This window comes from Gymnoscopelus microlampas, assembly GCF_963454915.1.
Source record: "Gymnoscopelus microlampas genome assembly, chromosome: 6".
Taxonomy (NCBI): domain Eukaryota; kingdom Metazoa; phylum Chordata; class Actinopteri; order Myctophiformes; family Myctophidae; genus Gymnoscopelus; species Gymnoscopelus microlampas.
In genome coordinates this window covers 50,484,902-50,511,240 of record NC_139943.1, presented here as the reverse complement: position 1 = coordinate 50,511,240, position 26,339 = coordinate 50,484,902, and the positions used below count along the sequence as shown (strand labels likewise).

General features: G+C 44.3%; 2 protein-coding genes across 3 annotated transcripts in view; both read right to left on the bottom strand.

Annotated features, from left to right (window-relative positions):
* duox (dual oxidase) overlaps window positions 1–26,339 on the bottom strand; it is a 39,414-nt gene that overhangs the window by 2,456 nt on the left and 10,619 nt on the right. The window contains exons 9-31 of one of the 2 annotated variants that reach the window (XM_084061050.1): window positions 25,185–25,281; window positions 23,768–23,858; window positions 21,623–21,725; window positions 20,687–20,859; window positions 20,227–20,402; window positions 19,903–20,021; window positions 19,597–19,734; window positions 18,728–18,841; window positions 18,061–18,263; window positions 12,987–13,169; window positions 10,790–11,015; window positions 9,782–9,875; window positions 7,458–7,630; window positions 7,143–7,212; window positions 7,002–7,058; window positions 6,488–6,663; window positions 5,877–6,107; window positions 5,571–5,670; window positions 5,081–5,130; window positions 3,910–4,037; window positions 3,223–3,376; window positions 2,445–2,677; window positions 126–284 (exon numbers count right to left, since the gene is read on the bottom strand). In XM_084061050.1, the coding sequence (XP_083917176.1) occupies window positions 126–284; window positions 2,445–2,677; window positions 3,223–3,376; window positions 3,910–4,037; window positions 5,081–5,130; window positions 5,571–5,670; window positions 5,877–6,107; window positions 6,488–6,663; window positions 7,002–7,058; window positions 7,143–7,212; window positions 7,458–7,630; window positions 9,782–9,875; window positions 10,790–11,015; window positions 12,987–13,169; window positions 18,061–18,263; window positions 18,728–18,841; window positions 19,597–19,734; window positions 19,903–20,021; window positions 20,227–20,402; window positions 20,687–20,859; window positions 21,623–21,725; window positions 23,768–23,858; window positions 25,185–25,281 (3,248 nt within the window). Of the gene's footprint in view, window positions 1–125; window positions 285–2,444; window positions 2,678–3,222; window positions 3,377–3,909; window positions 4,038–5,080; window positions 5,131–5,570; window positions 5,671–5,876; window positions 6,108–6,487; window positions 6,664–7,001; window positions 7,059–7,142; window positions 7,213–7,457; window positions 7,631–9,781; window positions 9,876–10,789; window positions 11,016–12,986; window positions 13,170–18,060; window positions 18,264–18,727; window positions 18,842–19,596; window positions 19,735–19,902; window positions 20,022–20,226; window positions 20,403–20,686; window positions 20,860–21,622; window positions 21,726–23,767; window positions 23,859–25,184; window positions 25,282–26,339 lie in introns of those variants that run through there. The other variant, XM_084061051.1, reaches the window with a different exon arrangement.
* On the bottom strand, window positions 15,804–16,646 carry LOC311047887 (palmitoyltransferase ZDHHC3-like; the record flags this gene model as incomplete). Its single annotated transcript, XM_084060836.1, has 1 exon — window positions 15,804–16,646. The coding sequence occupies one exon, from the start codon at window positions 16,644–16,646 to the stop codon at window positions 15,804–15,806; it is 843 nt and encodes a 280-aa protein (XP_083916962.1).

Below are 26,339 nucleotides of genomic sequence, written 5' to 3'. Positions count from 1 at the left end.
TAAGAAGAGGTCCAATTTCCTTCCAATATGGCTGCCGTGCATAGAGCCTATGCATCCTCAACACATCTTATGAAGCTTATAAAGTATCACAATGTATTTTGATTACTGAAGGATTACGGTATTACCTTTTTGCACTGGATCTTGGACTTGACGGAGGACTTGAACACCAGGTCTTTGAGGATGGAGGTGAAGGGTGTGACCCCGATGCCTCCTCCCACCAGAACCGACACCTCAAAGTCCATCCACTCCTGGTGACCCTCCCCAAACGGCCCGTCCAGGTACAGCTGCACATCAAGAACAACAAACCTCGAATCTCCATATTTCAACTCTTTATGTTTTTTTTTGTAAATTAAAGGGATAGTTCACCACCAAAATGACGTTTGTGGATTAGTCACCCCATGGAGACTTGAATTCATGGATATCTTTTAGTTTTTGTCTCATTCCTAAGCCAATTCTTTGATGACCGGCAGCGGTTCAGGTAGGAGATACAAAGAGTCTCCTTTGTGTCTCCTATCGGAACCGCTGGCTACCGGTCTGCTGGTCATCAAATTATTGGCTTGAGACAAAAACTAAAAAATATCCATGAATTCAAGTCTCCATGGGGTGACTAATCCATAGAAAAAAGGTATTGTGTTGGGTGAACTATCCCTTTAATGCCCTACTTCATCATACAAGAGTGTCACACAAAAGGAGTGAAAATAGCAGATCAACATGCTCACAATGCCTCACGATGCCAGGCATTGTAAATTTCTCTATTTTGAGATTAAACCTATTTAGTGCTACTTTAAGGACATTTTTGGAATTATCAAATTTAGACTAGCCTGTATTTCCAGCTGAATGAGATATAAATGGAACCTCCTCCTCTTTAATCTAAATTCTAAATTATTTTAGGACAAGCCTAAATTAAGGCATTTGTAATCTGACCAGACAGACATGAAACATTACTAGATTTCATTTCTATTGGTATTTTGTATTGTTAAATACAAATATGTAATCCCACTATGAACTGAGCAAATAAAGGGAAGCTTTTAATCTACCAAAAAGCCTCATTTTCTGAGTTAGTGTTATAAAGATAAATAGACTAGGGGTTTCTTCTGAAGGACACCACCACGCCCTCGGTGAGTGTGAGAATTCCACACAAACGGCTGATACACAACTGATATAATACACACCCCACACAGGTAGAGATTTGTAGCTGATGCAAAGTTTGATGCCAAAGTTTGATGCAATGTCGAGTGGTGCAATGTATTAAGCAATGCTTTTGGTGTGCAAAGGATTGGTATGCAATGAGTTGTGAGCATTGATTTGCTTTTGCAATGACTGTGTGCTTGAGAATGTGCAATGGTTTGGCATGATGGTGTAAACGATGATAAGGTTTGCATGTGTTGGTGTTTGCTATCCCTATGTGACTAGAATTTAGGACTAACAGTCATTTCTGGGTTGTAGGCATATGAGGTTGAGCAGGCTTATATAATACAATCAATTCAATAGACAGAGGAGTAGGATAGGTTGTTTCAGTAGAGTCTTTTGATTGAGTTAACTGGTACAAGTGACCCTTTTCATGGTGCACTGAGTGGTTGGGGGTCAAATGCTCCAATTTTCTGTTGGAGCAGGACAGTAAGTTTAGGAGGGGTCCTCTGCCCTCTGCTCTTCTTATAACTGTGCTATCCCCAAGTCCATAGTTTGTCTTGAGTCAGGGACGGGATTGATGGGAGGGGATTAAGCTATTAACTCTTTGACTGCCAGAGTATTTTCATAATGTACTCACCCAGTGCCAAGCAATTTTCGAGCGATGTGTGTTTTTAGTAGTTTTAAAGTTGTCATAAAAGTTTAGATCCATATTTATCGATCGATTCACTCTTTGTTTCCGGAGCAGGAGTCTCTGATTATTGCTCCGGAAGCAAAACATTGCATCCGGAGCTAGTGTCCCCTTATTCGCTACAGGCCGTTGGAAACACGCGTCTCCTCGGAAAAATGGACAAAAAAAAGAACAGAGATACAGGCGAAAGGAAAAAATACAAACATGGAGTCGACGGGAACGGAATGACGCTAAATCCATTATTTCCGTATCCGTTTGTGCTACAGTTTTACTGCTCCCTTCGGATTCAATATCAGACCGTGACGGTCTATAAAACAACATTAAGTAAAAACTCAGGATTTCTCTGGAGTTAAGAGGCTTACGGATGGTGACCAGACTTAGACCAAAAAAATTCCGTAAATTCCCTGAAGGCCACGGGCCTGCTAACACGGTTGAGTATTGCTCTGAAATCACCATGGCGGGGAACAGGTTGTTCTTCCGTCTCCACGAGTAACATGCAGTTTATATACGTTTTTATAATAGACACTTCTGTGTGTAACTTGTTCAAAGGGTCCCTGAGAGCCAGGGACCTCCTATGTGGAAGTACTAGGCTACAGCGCGGGCTGGACGGTTCTACAATAGATACCTTTGGATAGGAGCCTAGCTCCAGCAGACAGTCATCACTGTAGGTCTCTCGGAGCTGGCTGGTCCAGGGTCCGACGGCCCGGATGTGCAGACTGAGGGTCTCCTCATGGGGGGCCGAGGTCAGGGTGAAGGGGTGGTACTCGTCTGTTCCTAACATTAGGCAGGCGATGCGAACCCACTGACCTGAACGATACACGAAGCCCTGAGGACGCTTGAACTCCAGATGAGTCACACCTGCAAACACACATAATTAACCCATTTAGACCTGCTGCCACCTATACGTTGTTAGACCTTTGAATCCGGGAGCCACCTCTGTGTCTCATTAGATGTTGCTATACATATAGCAACATCATGTTGTATACATTTTTTTTAGTAAGAATTTGAACATTTTCAGAAATCTTAGGTTAGGTTTTAGAAGGCGTTTTTAGAATCGGCCTCAGGTCTAAATGGGTTAATATACGTGTGAGGAACAGCTTTGAGAATACAACAAAATAAATTGCAAAAAAACAAAAGTTTTTTGGTGTGGTACATCGCCACACAACTAAGTATAAAATAGGGAAAACTCCTAATCCTAAATCTAATCCTTAAACCTGACATCTAAATGTCCAGATTCGAACCCTTAAACCTTTGGCCTAATTCTAAAAAAAGTTAACCTTAACCATAAAACAAACATTTTGTTTATGAAATTCTACTATACGTGCGGCGACATTTGGCCCTCACTAGTATAGTAACACACGCACACGCACGCACGCACGCACGCACGCACACACCACACCCACCAGAGGGCAGTAGCTCCGCCCTGACCACAGGGATCTCCACCTTCTTCCTGCTCAGACTGATGAGTTTGTCCAGGAGGAAGAGGAGGGAGGGGGGGATGAGGAAGATGAAGAACCGAGGCTCCTGGAGCAGAGCGAAGCTGCCGTGGATCACCGTCTATGTGTGTGTGTGTGTGTGTGTGTGTGTGTGGGGGGGGGGGGGGCACAAAGACAAGAGCAGCATCAGTACAATATTTATCATTCTCATGACAGATTCACATGGTCTCTAAATAACAGTAATCCTCCTTCACTTGAATTGAAAAACGGCCTGTTGTGTCCCTGATGTGACTGTTTGCCACTGAGCGTGCCCCTGCCCCTCCCTGTGCCCCTCCCTTGCCCCTCCCTCTGCCCCTGAACCCCCCCCCCCCCCCTGCCCCTCCCTCTGCCCTGCTCCTATTTCCCCTCAGCCAATCTCCTACTCTCCCTTCTACCTTGGGTGACGAGTTCCAGAGACGATAAAGACTGTGTTCTTGTCAAGGGCCCAGCATCCCCCTTTGAAATTGAGTCTGATATAGGAAGCAATCTGGGAACCCATTGTCAAAAAAAAGGAAGCGGAAGTGATGACTCACTCACCAGGGTATAAATGACTACATAAAGGTAGTGATGACTCACCAGGGTATAAATGACTACATAAAGGTAGTGATGACTCACCAGGGTATAAATGACTACATAAAGGTAGTGGGTCAACCAGAACGCACGGAAGCTGATCCGACGGAAGTAGTGGGAGGCGAAGACGTACATGAAGGAGAATGCCAAGAGGAGCAGCACGCCTGTCATTCCTACACACACACACACACACACACACACACACACACACACACACACACACACACACACACACACACACACACACACACACACACACACACACACACACACACACACACACAGTCAGCTCTTTCCACTGCTCTGTGTGTTATACAGTTTAGACCATAATAATAATAATAATAATAATAATAATAATAATGCAATACAGTTTAGTCCATTCATTCCTATGTGTTTTTTACAGACTTCAGAGAGCATCATGTATCAGGAAGCAGAATATGTTATTTCATTCAATTCAGTTGCTTGACTGTGATAATAATACCATTACATGTCATGTTTACTGGACTGCACTAAACATGAATTATAAATAATGATTTCCATCCATTTGTGATATGAATGCATTTCACTGAACACCAGAAGGAATGTGGATTTAACTACTAACTAGAAAAAGTGGTCTCCGCCAGGTCAGGTAGGTTATTGTGGCCACCTGGTGGCGCTATAATAGGCCAATGTGAAAAGGGTGCCATTTCTTCCTCGGGCTAGTGGGAATGTGCGTGCATTCATGATTTGGGCCTTTTGTTGCAAAAATGTGTTTTGGTACATTAGACCTGCTGGTGGCGCTATAACAGGCCAATGTGAAAAGGGTGGCATTTCTTCCTCGGCCTAGTGGGAATGTGCGTGCAAGTTTTCACGGAAATCGCACGCTGTGTTCATGATTTGAGAGATTTTGTTCAAAACGGACCAATCCTGCAAACTTTGGAAGCCAACCTTAGCCAATCTAGATGGAATATGAAATATCGGACAGATCCGTCTTGATCACATGACTATAGAGATACTGTGTACCGATTTGCGTGATGTTTGGATAAAATCTGTAGGAGTAAATGGGTTTTGCACAAATCGGCCTCCTGGTGGCACTATAACAGGCCCATGTGAAAAATTTGGGGCAGAGGTTCTGAATTGGCATCCAGGGAGTGACGGACAGGGGGTAAAACATACTCTCTCGCCATGCCTTTCGGCCTGGCGGAGACAATAACTACAGTTATGCACAGCAAAATACCTGGTACCGTCTCAAAGAACCACCAGGACCACTTCATAGGAAGTTCAGACCTGCAGAAAATACAGAACCCTATAAATGATGTGGAACATTACCCATTGTTACTAGAACGATAAAAATGATGTGGAACATTACCCATTGTTACTAGAACCCTATAAATGATGTGGAACATTACCCATTGTTACTAGAACCCTATAAATGATGTGGAACATTACCCATTGTTACTAGAACCCTATAAATGATGTAAAACATTACCCATTGTTACAAGAACCCTATAAATGATATGGAACATTACCCATTGTTACTAAAACCTATAAATGATGTGGAACATTACCCATTGTTACTAGAACCCTATAAATGATGTGGAACATTACCCATTGTTACTAGAACCCTGTAATGATGTAGAACATTACCCATTGTTACTAGAACCCTATAAATAATGTAAAACATTACCCATTGTTACTAGAACCCTATAAATGATGTGGAACATTACCCATTGTTGGAGAAGACCTTGGGGAACAGACAGGACAGGATGTTGAGATCGCTGATGGAGAAGATGTAGATGTTGACAACATGACCCAAACTATGAACCACTGTATGGAGAGAAGACACTATGAACCACTGTATGTGTGTGTGTGTGTGTGTGTGTGTGTGTGTGTGTGTGTGTGTGTGTGTGTGTGTGTGTGTGTGTGTGTGCGTGCGTGCGTGCGTGCGTGCGTGCGTGCGTGCGTGCGTGCGTGCGTGCGTGAGTGCGTGCGCGTGTGCGTGCGTGCGTGCGTGTGTGCGTGTGTGTTCCTACCTGACAGGATGATGGCGGACACGGCCATGATGCGGTGGAAGTCGATGGCGGCGTCAAAGGGAACGTAGCGGTTGAGGAAGGTCTCTCTGCAGAGCGTGATGAGGTTCCGGCAGACGGTCAGCAGCATGTAGGGGAACAGGAAGGAGATCGCGGCGGCCGAGCCGCGGGACACGATGATGCCCACCACAGAGGTCTCTGGGACCCCCGTGGAGTCAGCCTGTAGAGCGTAGTCTGAACACAACACAATACATCACATTATAACACACAATACAACACATTGTAACACACAACACACGTTACGTTAACATAAGTAACGTTTTACTACAGAGAGTCTAAGTGGTTAAACTGAATGTTGTGATGTTGATCAAGTCCAAATATAATCTAAGTATTCTGCAGCACCCCTGGACCCTAAAGCCTGACAGATGGACGGGTGTTTATCACCCTAGGGTTCCATGACACCCTAAAGCCTGATATAACAGAAGGACAGGTGTTTATCACCCTAGGGTGCCATGACACCCTAAAGCCTATTATAACAGATGGAAGGTTGTTTATCACCCTAGGGTGCCATGCCACCCTAAAGCCTGTTCTAACAGAAGGGAAGTTTAACTCACAGTAGCATCTCTCCAGAGTGACCCCCGCCGTGATGCCGTAGACCACGATGAAGCAGGCGATGTGACGGCGGTAATTCTCTACGAAGCGTTTGAACTGCTGGATCTTCTGCTGCAGCAGGTTCTTCTGGTAGGGCTCCCGTCTGGGCTTCACGTACACTCTGGGGGGGTGGAGGCCTCTGGAAGATAGATACATATATACTTTATTAATGTAGGGGGTGGAGGCCTGGTCTGAAAACTTTAAATATGATTTTAATTGTTGAAAATGTAGGTATTGTAATGTTGTGTTACTTTATTTGATATCCAAATAGCCGAATAATAATAATTCTACTAACAATTATAATAATATGGTGCAGCAAGGCAGTCAGTGATCGTTTCATTTATTGGCCAATGGCCGGTATATACCGGCTAACGGAAACCTTGCACCAGTAAGACATTTCTTATGGAGCATCAATGATCTCATGTTGTAATAAACAGCAGCAAGTCTTTAAAGTCAACATCCAGGGAACATTCTTACTTCTTTCCCTGTCTCTTGCGTAGCTCCAGAAGCTCCAGTCCCTCCATTTTGTTGATGCTGTGAAGGAATCACATGGAGTCATGAGCTGGGAAACAAACCAATAAATCACATTATCAAACCTTTATTAATACAAAGTCTCACCTCTTTGCTGGACAGATGAAGGAAACCCTCTGGTCTCGACTGAAACGTTTCTTCTCGTGTTTCTCCATTCCTGCACGTAGAACATGACACATGATACTTAATGGTTAACAAAGGGTTAACATTTACAATTTACATTTGAGCAGCTCTTATCCAGAGCAACTTATGAAGTAACAAACTATCTCTACAAAACCCTGGTCAACGCTAGTGTGTCCAAGACTCTTCTCTCTCCAGGGTCCATGCTAGGGTTCATGTGGTTATTTTTAGGGCAACATACTGTATAATAATAATAATAATAACAATAATAACATATTGTACCTTTGACATTGAGCTGTGCAAACTGCAGCTGGTTGTCATGGTGACTGAGCAGGGAGTGGAAGTCCTCCCAGGTGATGCTGTCCTTGGTGCTGAAGCCTGAAGCCTGCATCATGGCCTGGATCCCTTCCTCTGTCTGGGTCTTAGAGAGACCTCCACTGATCTCTATGAAGGACCTACACACACACACACACACACACACACACACACACACACACACACACACACACACACACACATACACATACACATACACATACACATACACACACACACACACACACACACACACACACACACACACACACACACACACACACACACACAGTGTTAGACTGACCTCCACTGATCTCTATGAAGGACCTACACACACACACACACACACACACACACACACACACACACACACACACACACACACACTGGAGATCTCTATGAAGGACCTACACGCACGCACGCACGCACGCAAGCAGGCAAGCACAAAGCGCACACAAAGCACACACACACGCGCGCGCGCACGCACACACACACACATATCCCTATGAAAGACCTACACACACACACTGCCAAGGTTGTTATAAATTTAGCTCAGGATTTTTCAAAGTGTGTGTCGTGACACCCTAGGGTGCCGTGACGTAAGTCTGGGGTTGCCGCAGAATACTGTAGTTTGGAATTTATCTAAATCACTTCAATTTAACCACTGAAACCCTCTATTCTTAGTCAACTGTACCTGAATGTTTTCTATTCTTAGTCAAATGTACCTGAATGTTTTCTATTCTTAGTCAAATGTACTTGAATGTTTTCTATTCTTAGTCGAATGTACCTTACATACACTACCATAATATGACATAAATGTAAGGTGCTATAAAGAAGCAATGTAATTCAGGGTGCTGTGGATGAAAAGGTTATTTACAGGGTGACCTGAGACAAAAAGGTTTGAGAACCACTGTTATAGTATATTAAATAACAAAATAATAACATTTACTAAACATTTTGAACCCAAAGTAAAGACTGAACTGGGGAAAACAGCCTTTTGTTTTAGTGCCCCATCCACATGGAATGACTTACAGCTTATATTTAAGATATGTTCTCCCATAACATACGGTCAATTTAAATGTTTGATTGCAGACCTATACCCACACATGTTTGTATGTATTTATATCTGTTCTCCCATAACATACGGTCAATTTAAATGTTTGATTGCAGACCTATACCCACACATGTTTGTATGTATTTATATCTGTTCTCCCATAACATACGGTCAATTTAAATGTTTGATTACAGACCTATGCCCACACATGTCTGTAACTGCTTTTACATTTGTGTTGTACATGATAGGAGAAAGTTTCTGTTTTATTTTGATACTGTTTTGTTTTGTTTCATCATTGTGCGAATATTGATGTGATGAATCTGTACTGTGATGAATCTCAACGACACTGCGAACGACGGCAACCTCAATGTCAATCAAGAATAAATAAAGGTTTGAATGAATTAATGAAAATATTTGTTAACTGAACATACAAATTAAAATAAAAAATCACACCCTGTGTGAAGGAAGCGGTGCCTTTGATGAGTGGCCTCCTGGTGGCGCTATAATAGGGCGGGGCGGGGCTTAAGCAATTAATGCTCGTCCCTATTGGTGGTGTAAGTCCACATACCAAATTTGGACTTGGTGGCATGCTGCAAACTGGAGTTATAGCTGTTTAAAGCCAGTGGCCTCCTGGTGGCGCAATAATAGGGCGGGGCGGGGCTTCAGCAGTCAATGCTCGTCCCTATTGGTGGTCTAAGTCCACATACCGAATTTGGACTTGCTGGCATGCTGCGAACTGGAGTTATAGCTGTTTAAAGCCCGTGCTCAAACGGACAGACGGACATACGGACGGACAAAGTCAAGCTTAGAGCGGTTGGCACCGCTAAAAATAAAATAAAATACAATAACTATCCGAAATTAACTAAAATCATAAGAGAAACAGTCTTCGTTTTTAGTCAGTATCCAATATTGTTCTTCGGTACGGTCTAGAAAACAGACAGTCTACAAGTCTAGATCTAGGCACAGCTTATTAATATTACTGTATGTAAACACAGTAAATATCCACTTACTATCATATAGGCACAGCTTATTAATATTACTGTATGTAAACACAGTAAATATCTACTTACTATCATATAGGCAGAGCTTATCAATATTACTGTATGTAAACACAGTAAATATCTACTTACTATCATATAGGCACAGCTTATTAATATTACTGTATGTAAACACAGTAAATATCTACTTACTATCATATAGGCACAGCTTATTAATATTACTGTATGTAAACACAAACCTGAGCATTCTGCAAAACTCATCTTTAGTTAAGAAACCATGTCCTCCGATGTCGTGCATGGAGAACATCAGCTTAGACTTGTCCTCAGGAGAACCTGTAGAACATGGAGAACATCAGCTTAGACTTGTCCTCAGGAGAACCTGTGGAGATAAAGCAGCTTTTTATTTGACTATTAAAGCACTGTGTTAACTGTTAGCTCTAGACTATTAAAGCACTGTGTTAACTGTTAGCTCTAGACTATTAAAGCACTGTGTTAACTGTTAGCTCTACAAAACTATTATTAATATCAAGTGTAGTAAAGCCTGATGTATAATTGGTCTGTGTCGCTCGCCCAAGATAGATGATCTAAAAGCTCACATTTTTATTGTTTTAACATCTCCGCCAGGCCGAAAGGCATGGCGAGAGTATGATTTACCTAGCCTGGGACCAGACTAATCTGCCAGTGCAAAAAGAAAATTGTTCCGAGGAGCACTTTTTCTAGTTTTATTTATTATAAATAATATAAATAATATTACTTATTTTTTGCAGATTGGCAATTTTGTAGTTTAAATGAAGCATTGGTCAGGTCATCAGTGTTGTGTCAATTCATGTTTTTTGTTAGTTTGTTTATACAATATATTTTCTATTACTACGTTTCATTTAACCACTTAAATCCTCAATACTGAGTAAACTCTGTAATTGATCTACATAACCCCCTTGTAGTAACAGGGGGTATCGGACCCCCTGTAGTAACTCTGAGGACCCCCTAGGGGTATGGGACCCCCTGTAGTAACTTTGAGGACCCCCTGAGGGTATGGGACCCCCTGTAGTAGCTCTGAGGACCGCCTATGGGTATCAGACCCCCTGTAGTAACTCTGAGGACCCCCTAGCGGTATCGAACCCCCTGTACTAACTCTGAGGACCCCCTAGGGGTATGGGACCCCCTAACTCTGAGGATCCCCTAGGGGTATCGGACCCCCTGTAGTAACTCTGAGGACCCCCTAGGGGTCCCGGACCCCCTGTCATTACCCTTCATAAAGATGACCATGACGTCCAGGAACTCCTGGAAGGAGAGGTATCCGTTGCCGTCCTTGTCGGCCAGCGTGAACATGGAGTCCACGAACAGGGAGTCGGGTTTGAGTCCCAGCGCGTTGGCGAACTCCGTGGCGGTCAGCTCGCACTGCAGGACCTCCTGGGTCTGGTGCCGGGACACGCCCCTCAGGTCCCCCGCGTCACGCTTCTCGATCTCCAGGACCTGAAGGAAGGGACGAGAGAGAGAAACGGTACGTTTTTAACCCCTTCAATCCGGGAACGCATCTGTGTGTCATTTTTAGATTTCTTTGGGCTATTCAAAAATAGCAGATCTACAAGCTCATTGCGCGGCAAACTAAGCTATGATGACTAGAACTATGACTACATTTATGGAACATTTTGCCGACAAATAAAAACTAGACTAGAGTGGGGAAGAGATCCAGTAGATCTAATAAACAAGTCGTTTTAAGCTTGGTTGTGCGTGTGGGGGTCGCACAACCAAGACGATCTACAAGCTCACAACGTGTTGCGACTATTTTCGGCACACAGGTAAGTGTAAATCAGGCATTGCGACACCATCACGGCACCGCCAAAATACATTTTTGTCAACTAAATCAACAGTAGATTTAGTCGACTAAAATCTTATATTTAGTCCACTACAACTAGACTAAAACTTAAACATTTCAGATGACTAAAATATGACTGAAACTAAATGGAATTTGATTCAACTATAATAATAATAATAACTTGAATTTATATAGCGCCTTTCTGAAACCCAAGGACGCTTTACAGTACACAAAATAAACAAATGAATTGCCAAAAGCCTGAGTAAATAAGTGTTTCTTCAGTGCGGACTCTATCGTAGAGGGTCCGCTTGTTGCTGTGAGGGGTGGTGAGGAGCCCCAAGTCAGAAGACCTCAGCTTCCGCGCTGGGGTGTAATCATCGTGGAGGTCCGACAGGTACTCTGGGGCTAGGGCATGGAGAGCTTTATAGGTGAGGAGGAGTAGTTTGTAGGTGATGCGGAACTTAACCGGAAGCCAGTGGAGGTGTTTGAGGGTGAGGGTGATGTGCTACCAGCGTTTGGTGCGGGTGAGCACTTTGGCAGCTGAGTTTTGCACATACTGCAATCTGTACAGGGCTTTATTGAGGAGCCCGAACAGGACACCATTTACAGTAATCCAGGCGGGAGGAGATGAAAGCGTGGATGAGGGTCTCAGCAACAGAGTCTGAGAGTGACAGCCGGAGACTATACAGCTAAAGCTAAATCAAAATGCTGTGAAAACCAACACTGAGGTGAAAGGCGTCATTAGACGTGACCACAGTGTCATTAGACCAACCACCACAACGTCACAGAGCTGAGGTCACCGTCGCACACAGAGAACGGGCTCTCCTTGGCTTTGAGGTTGACCTTAATTTGACCTCAAAACAAGGGCTGACGCCATTGGCCGTGACCTGAGGTCAAAGCGGCTACAACATGAGGTCAGCGTAGCGGCCAGCTGGGCGACCTCTCACTAAGAAACAGTTGATTCATAATAATGGTCCAGTCCTTTAGCATCATTATCACTGCAGTTCTGAGGTCTTTACAAGTATGTCAAAGTATTACAAAATATTACTGTTGGTTTATAAAGCATTGAATGGTTTATAGTCAGGGTTCACATAACCTTTTTGGTCTAGCACCTGGATATGTTACTTGGTGCTCACCAAATAAAGAAATAAATACATTTTGCCGTCTCGCAGGATGGATAGAAGAAAGAGGGATACATGGATAACTTGTCTGTGTAACAGTCTGCATGATGCGGGACCCCGCTTCTCGTGAATGATAGGCACTCTGGCATTATCTCCAAGCCTCTTGAATGGCTTGGAGGATCTGTCCGATTTTCCATATTCCATCCTGATTGGCTAAGGTTTCCTTCCAAAGTTTGCAGGATTGGTCCGTTTTGAAAAAAATGCCTCAAATCATCAACGCAGCTTGCGATTTCCGTGAAATTTCACACGCACATTCCCATTAGGCCGAGGAAGAAATGCCACCCTTTTCACATTGGCCTATTATAGCGCCACCAGGAGGCCACAATAACCTACCTGACCTGGCGGAGACCATGTGCTCCGAGGAGCACTTTTTCTAGTTATTATAATATAATAACTATAACCTTAGAGAGGGTTAGTTGGTTATAATGTAATAACTATTATAATAACCTTAGAGAAGGCGTGTCTGATGAAAGTCTCCACTATATGCTCTCTCTGCTCTCGGCTCAGAGCTTCCTTCAGTAGGTCTCTCTCTCTCATCTCTCGAACCCGGACGTCCTGAGCCGGGTCGTCCTCAGGACACAGGCGCTGGACAAGCTCCGCCCTCTTGTCCTCGTCCTCGAAGAACAGCACCTGTGTGGGCGGGGCCAAACAAAGAATTGAACAGCGCGGGAAATTAACGCATTGAGTGCCAAGGACGTGGATCTACAGTAAGTCCTGTCAAACCCAACCCTCTAACGCAACTTTGGGTGCATAGTACCTGTCACTCAATGTGTTAATAAAATACAGAGATACAAATATATCCTATTAGATAAGGAAACCTGTCTGTCTGTCAGTCAGTCAGTCAGTCAGTCAGTCAGTCAGTCATCTGTTGAGTAATTGATGTTAACTTGCATTCGGACATGCAGACAGTGAAGAAGCCCGCTTTACACTTTCCCAACACGTAAGCTGTTTATTAGCGTTTTTGAGCGGTGCAACCGCTCCTATAAGAGGGTTTAGGACCCCTCCGTGGCGAAAGTTTTTCTTTCCGTCGTGAAAATTTGTCTTTCGCTGTGACGCCATGCTGTGGAAAACACGCCCATAGGCTAAGCTTTGCAGGACGTGCTGTGATTGGCTAGCGAGACGCATGATGAAATTAATAATAATGTAAAAAATGTAAGCACGTCACTTCGCAGGACGTACTGTGATTGGCTAGCGAGACGCATGATGAAATTAATAACTCATAAATATCACCACTCACTTCACACTGGGTGTGATTTTTTTGTATAAACACCGGAGATTCAGAGTTCAGGCTATGGGATCTGTCGTCATGGTTACAGCCTCACCGGCTATGGGATCTTTAGCCGTTGGCTACACTTAATTGGCTTACAGAGACAACGGCAGAACACACACACACACACACACACAGAGACAGCGTTTTATGAGCGGGAGGACACTTTGGATATCATCTCCATAGCACTAGCACACACATTGACACGTGCAATGTTCCAATCCAGGTTGTGTTATTAGCACACATAGCTTAGCTCAAACAGCTTAAACATCTTCTCATGGCTGTGGGTGGAAACCATTACATGTCAGGTTGCAAATGATCGGGTTGACACGCACACACGCACGCACACGCAGTACCCATTGCCATAGTAATTATTGCAGTATAGCCTACATTATCATAGTACAAATAAAAAAAATAAGTAAAATATTTTAAAAAATAACAAAAAAATGTCGATCTACAAGCTCACAACGTGGCGTGATGTGACGCATCGTAAGCTGCAGGGTTGGAGTGGTTAAGAGGAGTTTATGTTGGATCTATTGTTTCTTCATGTCTATAGATCTGTTGTTTCTTCATGTCTATAGATATGTTGTTTCTTCATGTCCCATCAAGGCTGCAGTCTGACCACAGCTGTGTTCACCATACACTGTAAAAACATATGGACGAAGGGAACGGTGACGTCACATTGGTTTCTATAGACCCATTTTTTCAGTAAATTCAAAATCCACCATCTTGGAACTTCTGGTCCTGAAATGCAACCGGAAAACAAATGCTATTGGCTGGACGGGCAACGAGGGGGCAGGGCTTCACTCAGTAGAAGCATTTACCCTACCTATGGTATCATCAATTTTATGGTACCATAATTTACAAAAACAAATGATTCATGATAATTGATAGACTTTAAAGTAGCGACTGAAAGCATGTTTATGACAATGATTACTAGAGTAATAAAATCAAGTGTAAAGTCTGGTCAAATCTCCATTCTACTCAATGGAGAGGTAATTGTTCTGCAGCCAGCAGGACGGGAAAATAGCAACACCTACTGGGCCATTAATGAGAACCTCAGAGAATTCGGCACTTCCTTCTTGGCTTCATTTTAAAGAGCGGATGGTTGCCGCCTGGTGTTCCACATCAGTGGTTCTCAAAGTGGGGTCTGGGGACCCCAGGGGTCCTTGAGGGGGTTCCAGGGGGTCCCCAGCAAAATTGATAGTTAACCAAATGGACCCTTGTGGGTTTGCAACTCTTAGAGTCTTAGAGTTAAAGTAACACTGAGAATTGTGGGGTCCCAGCGATTTGAAATGGCATCTAATGGAGGTTCTGTGTTCTGATGCTAAAGTTGAGGTCCTTGAAATGAAAAACCACACCGTAAGAATCTTTTCTTTCTGCATATGGGGGTCCCTGTCATATATTTTCAAAAGGGGATCCACAGGCTGTATCAATTTATGGGTCCTTGACGTGAAAAGGTTTGAGAACTAGTGTTCTGCAGTGTCTCGGTGAGAACCACAGTGTTGTGGTGAGAACCACAGTGTTCTACAGTGTTGTGGTGAGAACCACAGTGTTGTGGTGAGAACCACAGTGTTCTACAGTGTTGTGGTGAGAACCACAGTGTTGTGGTGAGAATCACAGTGTTGTGGTGAGAACCACAGTGTTCCACAGTGTTCTACAGTGTTGTGGTGAGAACCACAGTGTTTTGGTGTGAACAACAATGTCGTGGTGAGAACCACATTGTTGTGGTGAGAACCACAGTGATCTACAGTGTTGTGGTGAGAACCACAGTGATCTACAGTGTTGTGGTGAGAACCACAGTGATCTACATTGTTGTGGTGAGAACCACAGTGATCTACATAATGCACTGGTCTCTGTCTGCCTGGTGGTGAGAACCACAGTGTTCTACAGTGTTGTGGTGAGAACCACAGTGATCTACACGATGCACTGGTCTCTGTCTGCCTGGTGGTGAGAACCACAGTGTTCTACAGTGTGGTGGTGAGAACCACAGTGATCTACACGATGCACTGGTCTCGGTCTACCTGGTGGTGATAACCACAGAGCTCTAGGTCATGCTGAGGTTCTGTGAAGGGACAGAGCCAGGACAAGGAGCAGGGATGTCCAAACACAGCCTTCATGTTCCTCCATCCTGACCTGGAAGCCCACGGCCTCTCCTCCCTCTTCAGCCGCTCCACGGCCGTCTGGTCGCTGCAGATGGAGTGGAGCTGGCTGCTGAAGATGACCGCCGTGAACACCAGGAAGAGGAGGCTCTGGAAGCTCAGGAGGAAGAGCAGGCCGGCCGTGGCCAGAGGAGGGAAGACGGCGCTGCAGCGAGACCAGTCCTCCTTCTCCTCCACGCAGGACAGAACGTGGAGGAACACCAGGAGCAGAGCGTGGGCGGAGATCAGACACACGTACATGGTGAACAGCACAAAGTACTTCTGGTTGTTCTCGCCCACACAGTTGTTGACCCAGGGACAGTGGTGGTCCATCTTCTTCACGCAGCGCTGACACACGCTGCAGTGGTGGGCTCGGTCGGGCTTCACGATGCGGCACTTGGAACACCTGATGACCGCCTGGGCCCCGGGGGGCTCCGGCTCGCCCTGGAGGCTCTCCGCGAGCTCCTGGGCGGCGGCGTCTCCTTTGGGCACCGCCCCGGGGTCCGTGCACATGACCTTGACGTGCGAGGCGAGAGCGAGGAAGGCCAGAACGGTGAAGAGTGCCCCGTTGAGCAGGCCGTAGGGCACGCTGCCGGCGGGCAGCAGCAGCACAAACACCACCACCGCCTCGGCATAGAAGACCAGCATCCAGGTGAGGGCGCTACACGCCATGCCGTAGCCGTCCTGGATGAACCACATGGTGTATGTGTGGGGTGTGGGGGGGGGGGCCTCTGTGGCTGGAGGCGGGGCCTATGCGGCTCCATCCGCACCCTCACGCTCTCCAGGAGGTTGTAGAAGATCTTCAGAAGGTCTGTGAACCATAGAGCCAAACCCCTGCTCTCACTAAGAGACACTCATTCACACGTGAGACACAAAGAGTTCATTACTTCCACTTTTGACACATCCAACTTTTTAACTTTCTCTGTGATGTCACCAAGTCATACCCTATGATGTCACCAAGTCGTACTCTATGATGTCATACTCTCAAATAATGGCAGTAGCCAGTGTTTATCTGTTGTGATCGGATGTGTTGATGTGTTGGTGCTATATCAAGAATCAAGAAGATTCAGAATTTTTGTCTCCGCCAGAGGTGGAGAGTATGTTTTCGTCTCCGTCCTTCCGTGTGTCCGCCAAGCTAATATTGGTCAAGCTTCACGTGACACGTGACAATATGTTGAAAGGGTGTGCTTTGATTGGCTAGCGAGACGCATGACGAAATAGAAACCTATAAATAGGTGTGTCACTTCAAAAAATCATTTATATTTGTTGAAGTGAGCTTCCATCAGCCAAGCTAACATTGGTCAAGTGACACGTGACAATATGTAATATAAATAGGTAAGACAGGATTAATCAGGAACAGTACTGGCGGAGACCTGTGCTCTGAGGAGCACGTTTTCTAGTTGATCATGTGTTTTTATGATGATGTATTTGTGTCCTTGGCACAAAGGGGAGAATAAATAACAACGAAAATAAAATAGATAATTATAGGTATCGGAAAGCAACCAAGGGTATGACACCCCCATAGCTTCAAAGCCTGATCAAAGCCTACAACTCCTCCCGCTCACTCTAACAGCTAACACAGGGAAGCTGTCAGAACCTTCTCTAAAACACCCTGGACAATGCTCCACACGTCCTAGACTCTTCTCTCTTCTCTAAAACACCCTGGACAACGCTTCACACGTCCTAGACTCTTCTCTCTTCTCTAAAAGACCCTGGACAACGCTCCACACGTCCTAGACTCTTCTCCCTTCTCTAAAACACCCTGGACAACGCTTCACACGTCCTAGACTCTTCTCTCTTCTCTAAAACACCCTGAACAACGCTCCACACATCCTAGACTCTTCTCCCTTCTCTAAAACACCCTGGACAAAGCTCCACACGTCCTAGACTCTTCTCTCTTCTCTAAAAGACCCTGGACAACGCTCCACACGTCCTAGACTCTTCTCTCTTCTCTAAAACACCCTGGACAACGCTCCACACGTCCTAGACTCTTCTCTCTGCTCTAAAACACCCTGGACAACGCTCCACATATCCTAGACTCTTCTCCCTTCTCTAAAACACCCTGGACAACGCTCCACACGTCCCAGACTCTTCTCCCTTGGTGGTCACTCACCAGGTCATACTCTTTGGGTACTTTGAGCATCAGAGCTCTGCGTTGGCGGTCGCTGGACAACAGCAGGTCCAGGTGGGTCTGGTTGCCCAGGTTCAGGACCCTCAGAGCTGTTCCAGCTCCATCCAGCAGCTGCAGCCTCCTCTTCTCATCCAGGTCCACTCTGACAGGGTGCAGGGGCTTCCTGGGACCCACCCACTCACTGGCTGCAGACATGGGACACATGATGGCTTAGACTAGTATGAACTATGAACTATGACCCACCCACTCACTGGCTGCAGGCGGACATTTGACCCTTCTGTCGTATTTCAAAACCTTTTTCATAAAATATAGAGACCCTCATTTATGAATGACCCTCATTAGACAAAAGTAGAAAGAATGATTCATTCTTTATACACATCACTAAAGTCAGCATTATCCTTGGCAATATTTAAGAAACTTTTTTTTGAAAAAGTCTAATTTCTTCACTGTAGTCCATATAATATATAATATGATTTAGTTCTGATGTGTAATTGTTACTCGTTCGTCTTTACAGCCCCATAAGGGTCCATTTGGACCTCTGGCGGTCCTAGGACCAGGCGTTGAGAAACAGTGGATTTGATCACACAAATATGATCAAATATCAATTTGAAAAAAGTCTTAATGATCATAATTAAAATGACTCCATTACCCATGATTCCAGAGGACGGTTCCTGTGTCATCTGAGTAGCTTTCCTTCTCTTCTGGAACTTCTTGAACTTGGACTTACGGTAGAAGGCCACCATGCAGGCCACCAGGAAACTCACTAGAGGTCAAGGGTCAGACAAGGTCAATGTTAAACTCTCTGTGAGGTCAAAGGTCAGACAAGTAAACGTCATTCTAAACTCAACGCCTCGGAGTGATGATGTCTAGCATCTATCAACATGATTTCAGTACATATATATACATATATATATATATGTATATATATATACAGGAAGAGGACAATACGAACACTGACCCACAGGAAACAGGAAGAGGACAACGATAAGAACACTGACCCACAGGAAACAGGAAGTGAACAACGATACGAACACTGACCCACAGGAAACAGGAAGAGGACAACGATATGAACACTGACCCACAGGAAACAGGAAGTGAACAACGATACGAACACTGACCCACAGGAAACAGGAAGAGGACAACGATAAGAACACTGACCCACAGGAAACAGGAAGAGGACAACGATAAGAACACTGACCCACAGGAAACAGGAAGAGGACAACGATAAGAACACTGACCCACAGGAAACAGGAAGAGGACAACGATAAGAACACTAACCCACAGGAAACAGGAAGAGGACAACGATAAGAACACTGACCCACAGGAAACAGGATGAGGACAACGATAAGAACACTGACCCACAGGAAACAGGAAGAGGACAACGATAAGAACACTGACCCACAGGAAACAGGATGAGGACAACGATAAGAACACTGACCCACAGGAAACAGGAAATGGACAACGATAAGAACACTGACCCACAGGAAACAGGAAGAGGACAAGGATAAGAACACTGACCCACAGGAAACAGGAAGAGGACAACGATGAAAACACCAAATCCAGCTTCAAAGCCCTGGAAGTAGTTGAGTTTGGTGACCCCAGTGCATGCTGGGAGCATCGACGCATCCACTTGTGTCGGCTGAGGGCAGGGGTCACCTTGGGGTCACAGACACATCGTTTTCATTCACTTTTTGGATAGCCAAAGAAATGTAAAAGTAACACACAGATGTGTTCCCGGTCTTAATGGGTTAAATATGTTTATACAAACAAAAATCATTTTGAGTGACATCGTATAAATGAAATGGTATTTTCTCTTTTTTTTACCATCCCTCCAGAAGAAGACGTTTTTTTGCACATCGTTGGCCTTAGCGCTGGTCACCGCCAGAAGGACATCGTGAAACGTCACATTACGTATTCTCTGGATCTGCTCTTCTGTAAACAAACTAACAACACATCATACATTTATTACCACTGTGTGTGTGTGTGTGTGTGTGTGTGTGTGTGTGTGTGTGTGTGTGTGTGTGTGTGTGTGTGTGTGTGTGTGTGTGTGTGTGTGTGTGTGTGTGTGTGTAAAAGGTCCTACCCGTGCTGTGTGTTACACCATAAAAGTCCTACCCATTCTGTGTGTTACACCATAAAAAGTCCTACCCGTTCTGTGTGTTCTCAAACCAGAAGCGGTCTCCGTTTCTGATGCGTTCCATCTGGTCCAGGATGATGGAGGAGAACACTGGACCAGGTCCATCTGAGGCCTCCAGTAGACCTCCTGAGAACAGCTCCAGTTTGGAGACGTCACCTCCATACAGTTCTGATAGCTCTCTGAACAACTATAATACATATCCATATTAGACATATTGGTCAGTGTGGGTCAGTGTGTTACCTGAGGGGTCAGTGTGGGTCAGTGTGGGTCAGTAGTGTGGATCAGTGTGGGTCAGTGTGGGTCAGTAGTGTGGGTCAGTGTGGGTCAGTAGTGTTGGTCAGTGTGGGTCAGTGTGGGTCAGTAGTGTGGGTCAGTGTGGGTCAGTAGTGTGGGTCAGTAGTGTGGGTCAGTGTGGGTCAGTGTGTGTCAGTGTGTGTCAGTGTGGGTCAGTAGTGTGGGTCAGTGTGTTACCTGTGGGTCAGTGGTGTTCAGGTCAGGGTTGATGTCCTCAAAGGTCTTCACAGCAGGCAGACCCAGGGTCTGTCTGACCTGGCTGTAGCCGGACAGACCGAAGTCCCTCCCTCTCTGGATGGTCAGAGCCACCAGGTCTGACCGGGAGAACCTGAGAGGACCGTACATGTAGTCTGTAGGAGTAGAACCAACAACCTTAGATTAGAACCAACAACCTTAGATTAGAACCAGCAACCTTAGATTAGAACCAACAACCTTAGATTAGAACCAACAACCGTAGATTAGAACCAACAACCTTAGATTAGAACCAACAACCTTAGAGGACTGTAGGATTAGAACACTGAGAATAGCTGACATACAAGCTCACAACGTGTTGCACTGTGATGCGGTGTGATCTTGTAGATCAGCTATTTTCTGTGTGCAACCACCGGCGCGCAACTAAATATGAATGACCTTTAACCCATGAGCCTGTCAGAGGGGGTCATCCTACTTCTATAATTGACAAAGCCTCCGAAGTTTGTCCGGGGTTCGCAAGCACAGGATCACTCCACTTGACTCCAAACCTGCCACAGACTGTTGATCAGAGCTCTGGCTATTATGTAGGCTTTTTACCCCACCTCGATCAGTGATCAGACTCTCGGCTTGATTTGCCTATCAGACCCTCAGCCAGTGTTGCACTGTGATGCGGTGTGATCTTGTAGATCAGCTATTTTCTGTGTGCAACCACCGGCGCGCAACTAAATATGAATGACCTTTAACCCATGAGCCTGTCAGAGTGGGTCATCATATTGATTGATTGATTGAATAGTATATTGGTCATAAATGTAAACTGAGTAAACCGAGGTACAGTCAGACATTAAGGCTAAAAGGAGACTGGAGACTTGTTTCCATTGTGGTCCTAATAATCATTCATATCATAAGTATGATTATAGATACCTCTCAGGTCCTCCACAACCACGTTGTCTTCTCTCTCAGTGATCTGTGATGTCATCCCCATGATGAGGTCATCGATGTCCTGAGATGACCTTACATTGAGGCTCTGTTGAAGCACAATGATTGACACTTTAAAACAGCAGATTAGCCTGGCGTCTACGTAGCCTAGCTAGTCAGCCTAGCTAGTCAGCCTAGCTAGTTAGCCTAGCTAGTCAGCCTAGCTAGCCCCACAAACATGGTCCTCTATGGTGACCTGCCACAGGTCACATGGTCCTCTATAGAGACCTACCACAGGTCACATGGTCCTCTATAGAGACCTACCACAGGTCACATGGTCCTCTATAGAGACCTACCACGGGTCACAGACAAGGTCAGAGAGAGAAGGATGAGGCTGGCAGGACATTGTCAGGCACCCAGAGCTAGAGGCAAGCAAACTGACACTATGGGAGCCAATCCAAGACAAACTGACACTATGGGAGCAAATCCAGGACAAACTGACACTATGGGAGCCAATCCAAGACAAACTGACTATATCACTGCGTGGATATGAGTGTGGTGCTTCTATGAGGACGTTTTTTTCCCCAAGGGGCGGGATCAAAAGAATGGCTCCGCACGCAATTGGTTAGTCTTACAACCAACTCTGCCAGTCTCCCATATTTGAATACTGGGCCCTGATTGGTCTCCCCAGACTTCAGGAGCAGGAAATGGATTCTCAACGGAGCACTGGCAGATTTGTCTGGTCCCAGGCTAAAGAAGCACCACCTACGTAGATGAACTGCAGTGTCACAATGGAGCCAGTAGGAGGTGCACCACCTACATAGATGCACTGCAGTGTTGTAAAGGACAACTTCACCGATTTTTAACTTATCTTCATATAATTGGTCCTCACTAATGCTCATGATAAAATGGTACCATTTGTTTCTACTTGGTCTGTGTCTCATAGGAGGGCTGTGGACAGTCCAGAAACCTGTCTACCAGTGACATCATCGTTAGGCGTGATTTGTTTTTCCAACAAGATTTCACATTTTTTTATTTAGATTTTTATTAACACGAGAACAATGGCTTCTTTTATTGCATTGCAACTTTCCAGGAATAGAAAGCCTGCAGTTTCTATTAGCTTGGATTCCCCATTGATGATGTCACTGGAAGACGGGACTCTGAACTGTCCACAGCCCTCCTCTGAGACACAGACCAAGTAGAAAAAAATGGTACCATTTTATCATGAGTATTAGTGAGGAGTGAGGACCAATTATATGAAGATAGGTTGAAAATTGGTGAAGTCGTCCTTTAAGCTAGAAGCACTATAGAGCTGAAGACCCTGATGTTAGATTGGAGAGTGTGGAGGGCAGTGATTCAGTGAGTCCTGAGTTGGTGTTGGCTATACCACACTGCCCATCGCAAAGAGCTATTTAACACTGTTAATGAACAAACACTCTATAGTAATGATTACTATCACAATACAGAGCTATTTAACACAGTTACTGAACAAACACTCTATAGCAATGATCACTATCACAATATAGAGCTATTTAACACTGTTAATGAACAAACACATAGTAATGATTACTATCACAATATAGAGCTATTTAACACTGCTAATGAACAAACACTCTATACTATAGAGTGTTTGTTCATTAGCACTCATTTTGGGGTGAGGGCCAGATTGGTCAAATGGTGACTTGATGGGGGCCGGAACCAGTTGCGGACGCACATGCGCGCTCACACACACTCAGACACTGCTACAAACTATGCATATCACTTTTTTTTTTTAATGTATTAAGAAGAATAGCTACTTTAATTATTGACATTAAAAACAAACAATGCAATTTGTAATAATAATTCTAATACTATAGAGTCTATAGTAATGATTACTATCACAATATGGAGCTATTTAACACTGTTACTGAACAAACACTCTATAGTAATGATCACTATCACAATATAATATAGAGCTTTAACTTTTTAACAAATGACTTCTTGTTTTAACCAAAATATATCACTTACAGGCAGCACCTTTAAATAGCATATTAAATGAACATAATATAAAAACGTGTTGTGTTGTGTTGTGTTGTGTTGTGTTGTGTTGTGTTGTGTTGTGTTGTGTTGTGTTGTGTTGTGTTGTGTTCTGTTAAACACGTGATAACATACGTGACGTTTCCAGAAGCTGTTACAGACACGCAGGGCAGGAGACACGCTCCCATCTGGGTTCAGGATCTTCCTGAAGTGACACGTTCTGTTTCTGAAGACAAAACAAAACATTACCGTCTCATCAAAACACTACGCGGTGTTTAAATGGTAAATGGTGCATTTATATAGCGCACACACACACACACACACACACACACACACACACACACACACACACGCACACACGCACACACACACACACACGCACAAACACACACACACACACACACACACACACACACACACACACACACACACACACACACACAGACAGACAGACAGACAGACAGACAGACAGACACACACACACACACAGACACACACACACACAGACACACACACACACACACACACACACACACACACACACACACACATACACACACACACACAGTTCAGTGTCTTGCTCAAGTACACTTCCACACTAACTCTGGGGGAGCCCGGGATCGAACTAGTGGCCGCTCTACCTCCTGAGCCACTGCCGCCCCAATTTTTAACTTTATGAAATGTTGCATAATATGACTTTGCTCCTCTATGCTCTTAGTATGTTTCATGGATGTTCTCTTAGTATGTTTCATAATATGATGCTGCTCTATGCTCTTAGACTAAGTATGTTTAATGGACTCTGTTTCATGGACTCTATGCTCTTAGTATGTTTCATGGACTCTATGTTTCATGGACTCTATGCTCTTAGTATATTTCATGGACTCTATGTTTCATGGACTCTATGCTCTTAGTATGTTTCATGGACTCTATGCTCTTAGTATGTTTCATGGACTCTATGCTCTTAGTATGTTTCATGGACTCTATGCTCTTAGTATGTTTCATGGACTATGCTCTTAGTATGCTTCATGGACTCTATGCTCTTAGTATGTTTCATGGACTCTATGCTCTTAGTATGTTTCATGGACTCTATGCTCTTAGTATGTTTCATGGACTCTATGCTCTTAGTATGTTTCATGGACTCTATGCTCTTAGTATGTTTCATGGACTCTATGCTCTTAGTATGTTTCATGGACTCTATGCTCTAAGTATGTTTCATGGACTCTATACTCTTAGTATGTTTCATGGACTCTATGCTCTTAGTATGTTTCATGGACTCTTATGGTTTCTTACAAAAGTTCTTACACATTTGTATCCTTTCATGGTCTTTTATTATCCGGTATGTATTTATATTTAATGCTGTGTGAAGCACTTTGTAACTCTGTTTTTAATCACTTAAGCCACTATACTGGTCTATATTTCCCTACACCAAACCTCTTCGCGAAAAATAGCAGATCTACAAGTTCACGACATGATATCTGCTTGCCGAATGTTCGGCTTACAATTTGTTTTATTATTCAGTCAAATATTACTGTGATAACGGAGTATTTTTTACCTCATGTAAACTCCAGACGGGACCATGGACATCCCAAAGCGAAACGCAGCCACCTGGAACTCAGGAGAGATGCCTGGGTCCACAAACTTCTGATAACCTGCAACCCAGACACAGTATGATATGATACTGTACAGCACACACACACACACACACACACACACACACACACACACACACACACACACACACACACACACACACACACACACACACACACACACACACACACACACACACACACACACACACACACACACACAATGACATCCAAAATATTAACTTTTCAGAAATAAGCAAGCCCAAATAAACAACTACGCTTTAGAAACAAGCCCAAATAAACAACTACACTTTAGAAACAAGCCCAAATAAACAACTACACTTTAGAAACAAGACCAAATAAACAACTACACTTTAGAAACAAGACCAAATAAACAACTACGCTTTAGAAACAAGCCCAAATAAACAACTACACTAATAAACAAGCCCAAATAAACAAGCCCAAATAAGCAACTACACTTTAGAAACAAGCCCAAATAAACAACTACACTTTAGAAACAAGACCAAATAAACAACTACACTTTAGAAACAAGCCCAAATAAACAACTACGCTTTAGAAACAAGACCAAAGGTCAAGGTGGGGAGAGGAAAAGGGGAAAGGAACATTCTTATGTTTTGTTTTTTTCTTAGAACTTTTTTTGTCCATGTGGTGAAGTGAACGGTGACTAAAGACCCATGAGGGAGGGAGGGTACGGGGAGAAAGTTGAGTGTTGTTCAAAACTGAACCATCCTTGTCCCTAAGTTGTGCGTTAAATGTTATGTTGAGTGTGAATTGTTTGTATTGCACCATTTTTTCCTGTATGTAAGAAAAAGAAGAGTCTTCCTGTATTTGTTTTTGCTAAACTGCCCTGCTACTACTTATGCTGAATAAAAAAAAACTCAACTGTCATTGCACCTCTGTATGTATATATTAATTAATTTTACCAACGGCACGGGTGGGCCCCAAATGACTCTGGGCCTTGTGGAGTCTCACTCCAGTCCCGCCGGTCAGGTGAGTTTTCCTACAGTGGGAGCCAGAGTGAGGAGCCTGGAGTCCAGCACCTCAGACAGCCCCGTTGCCTAGGGCAACTGATTGAGGGGCGGTGCGTGCCACTCTGC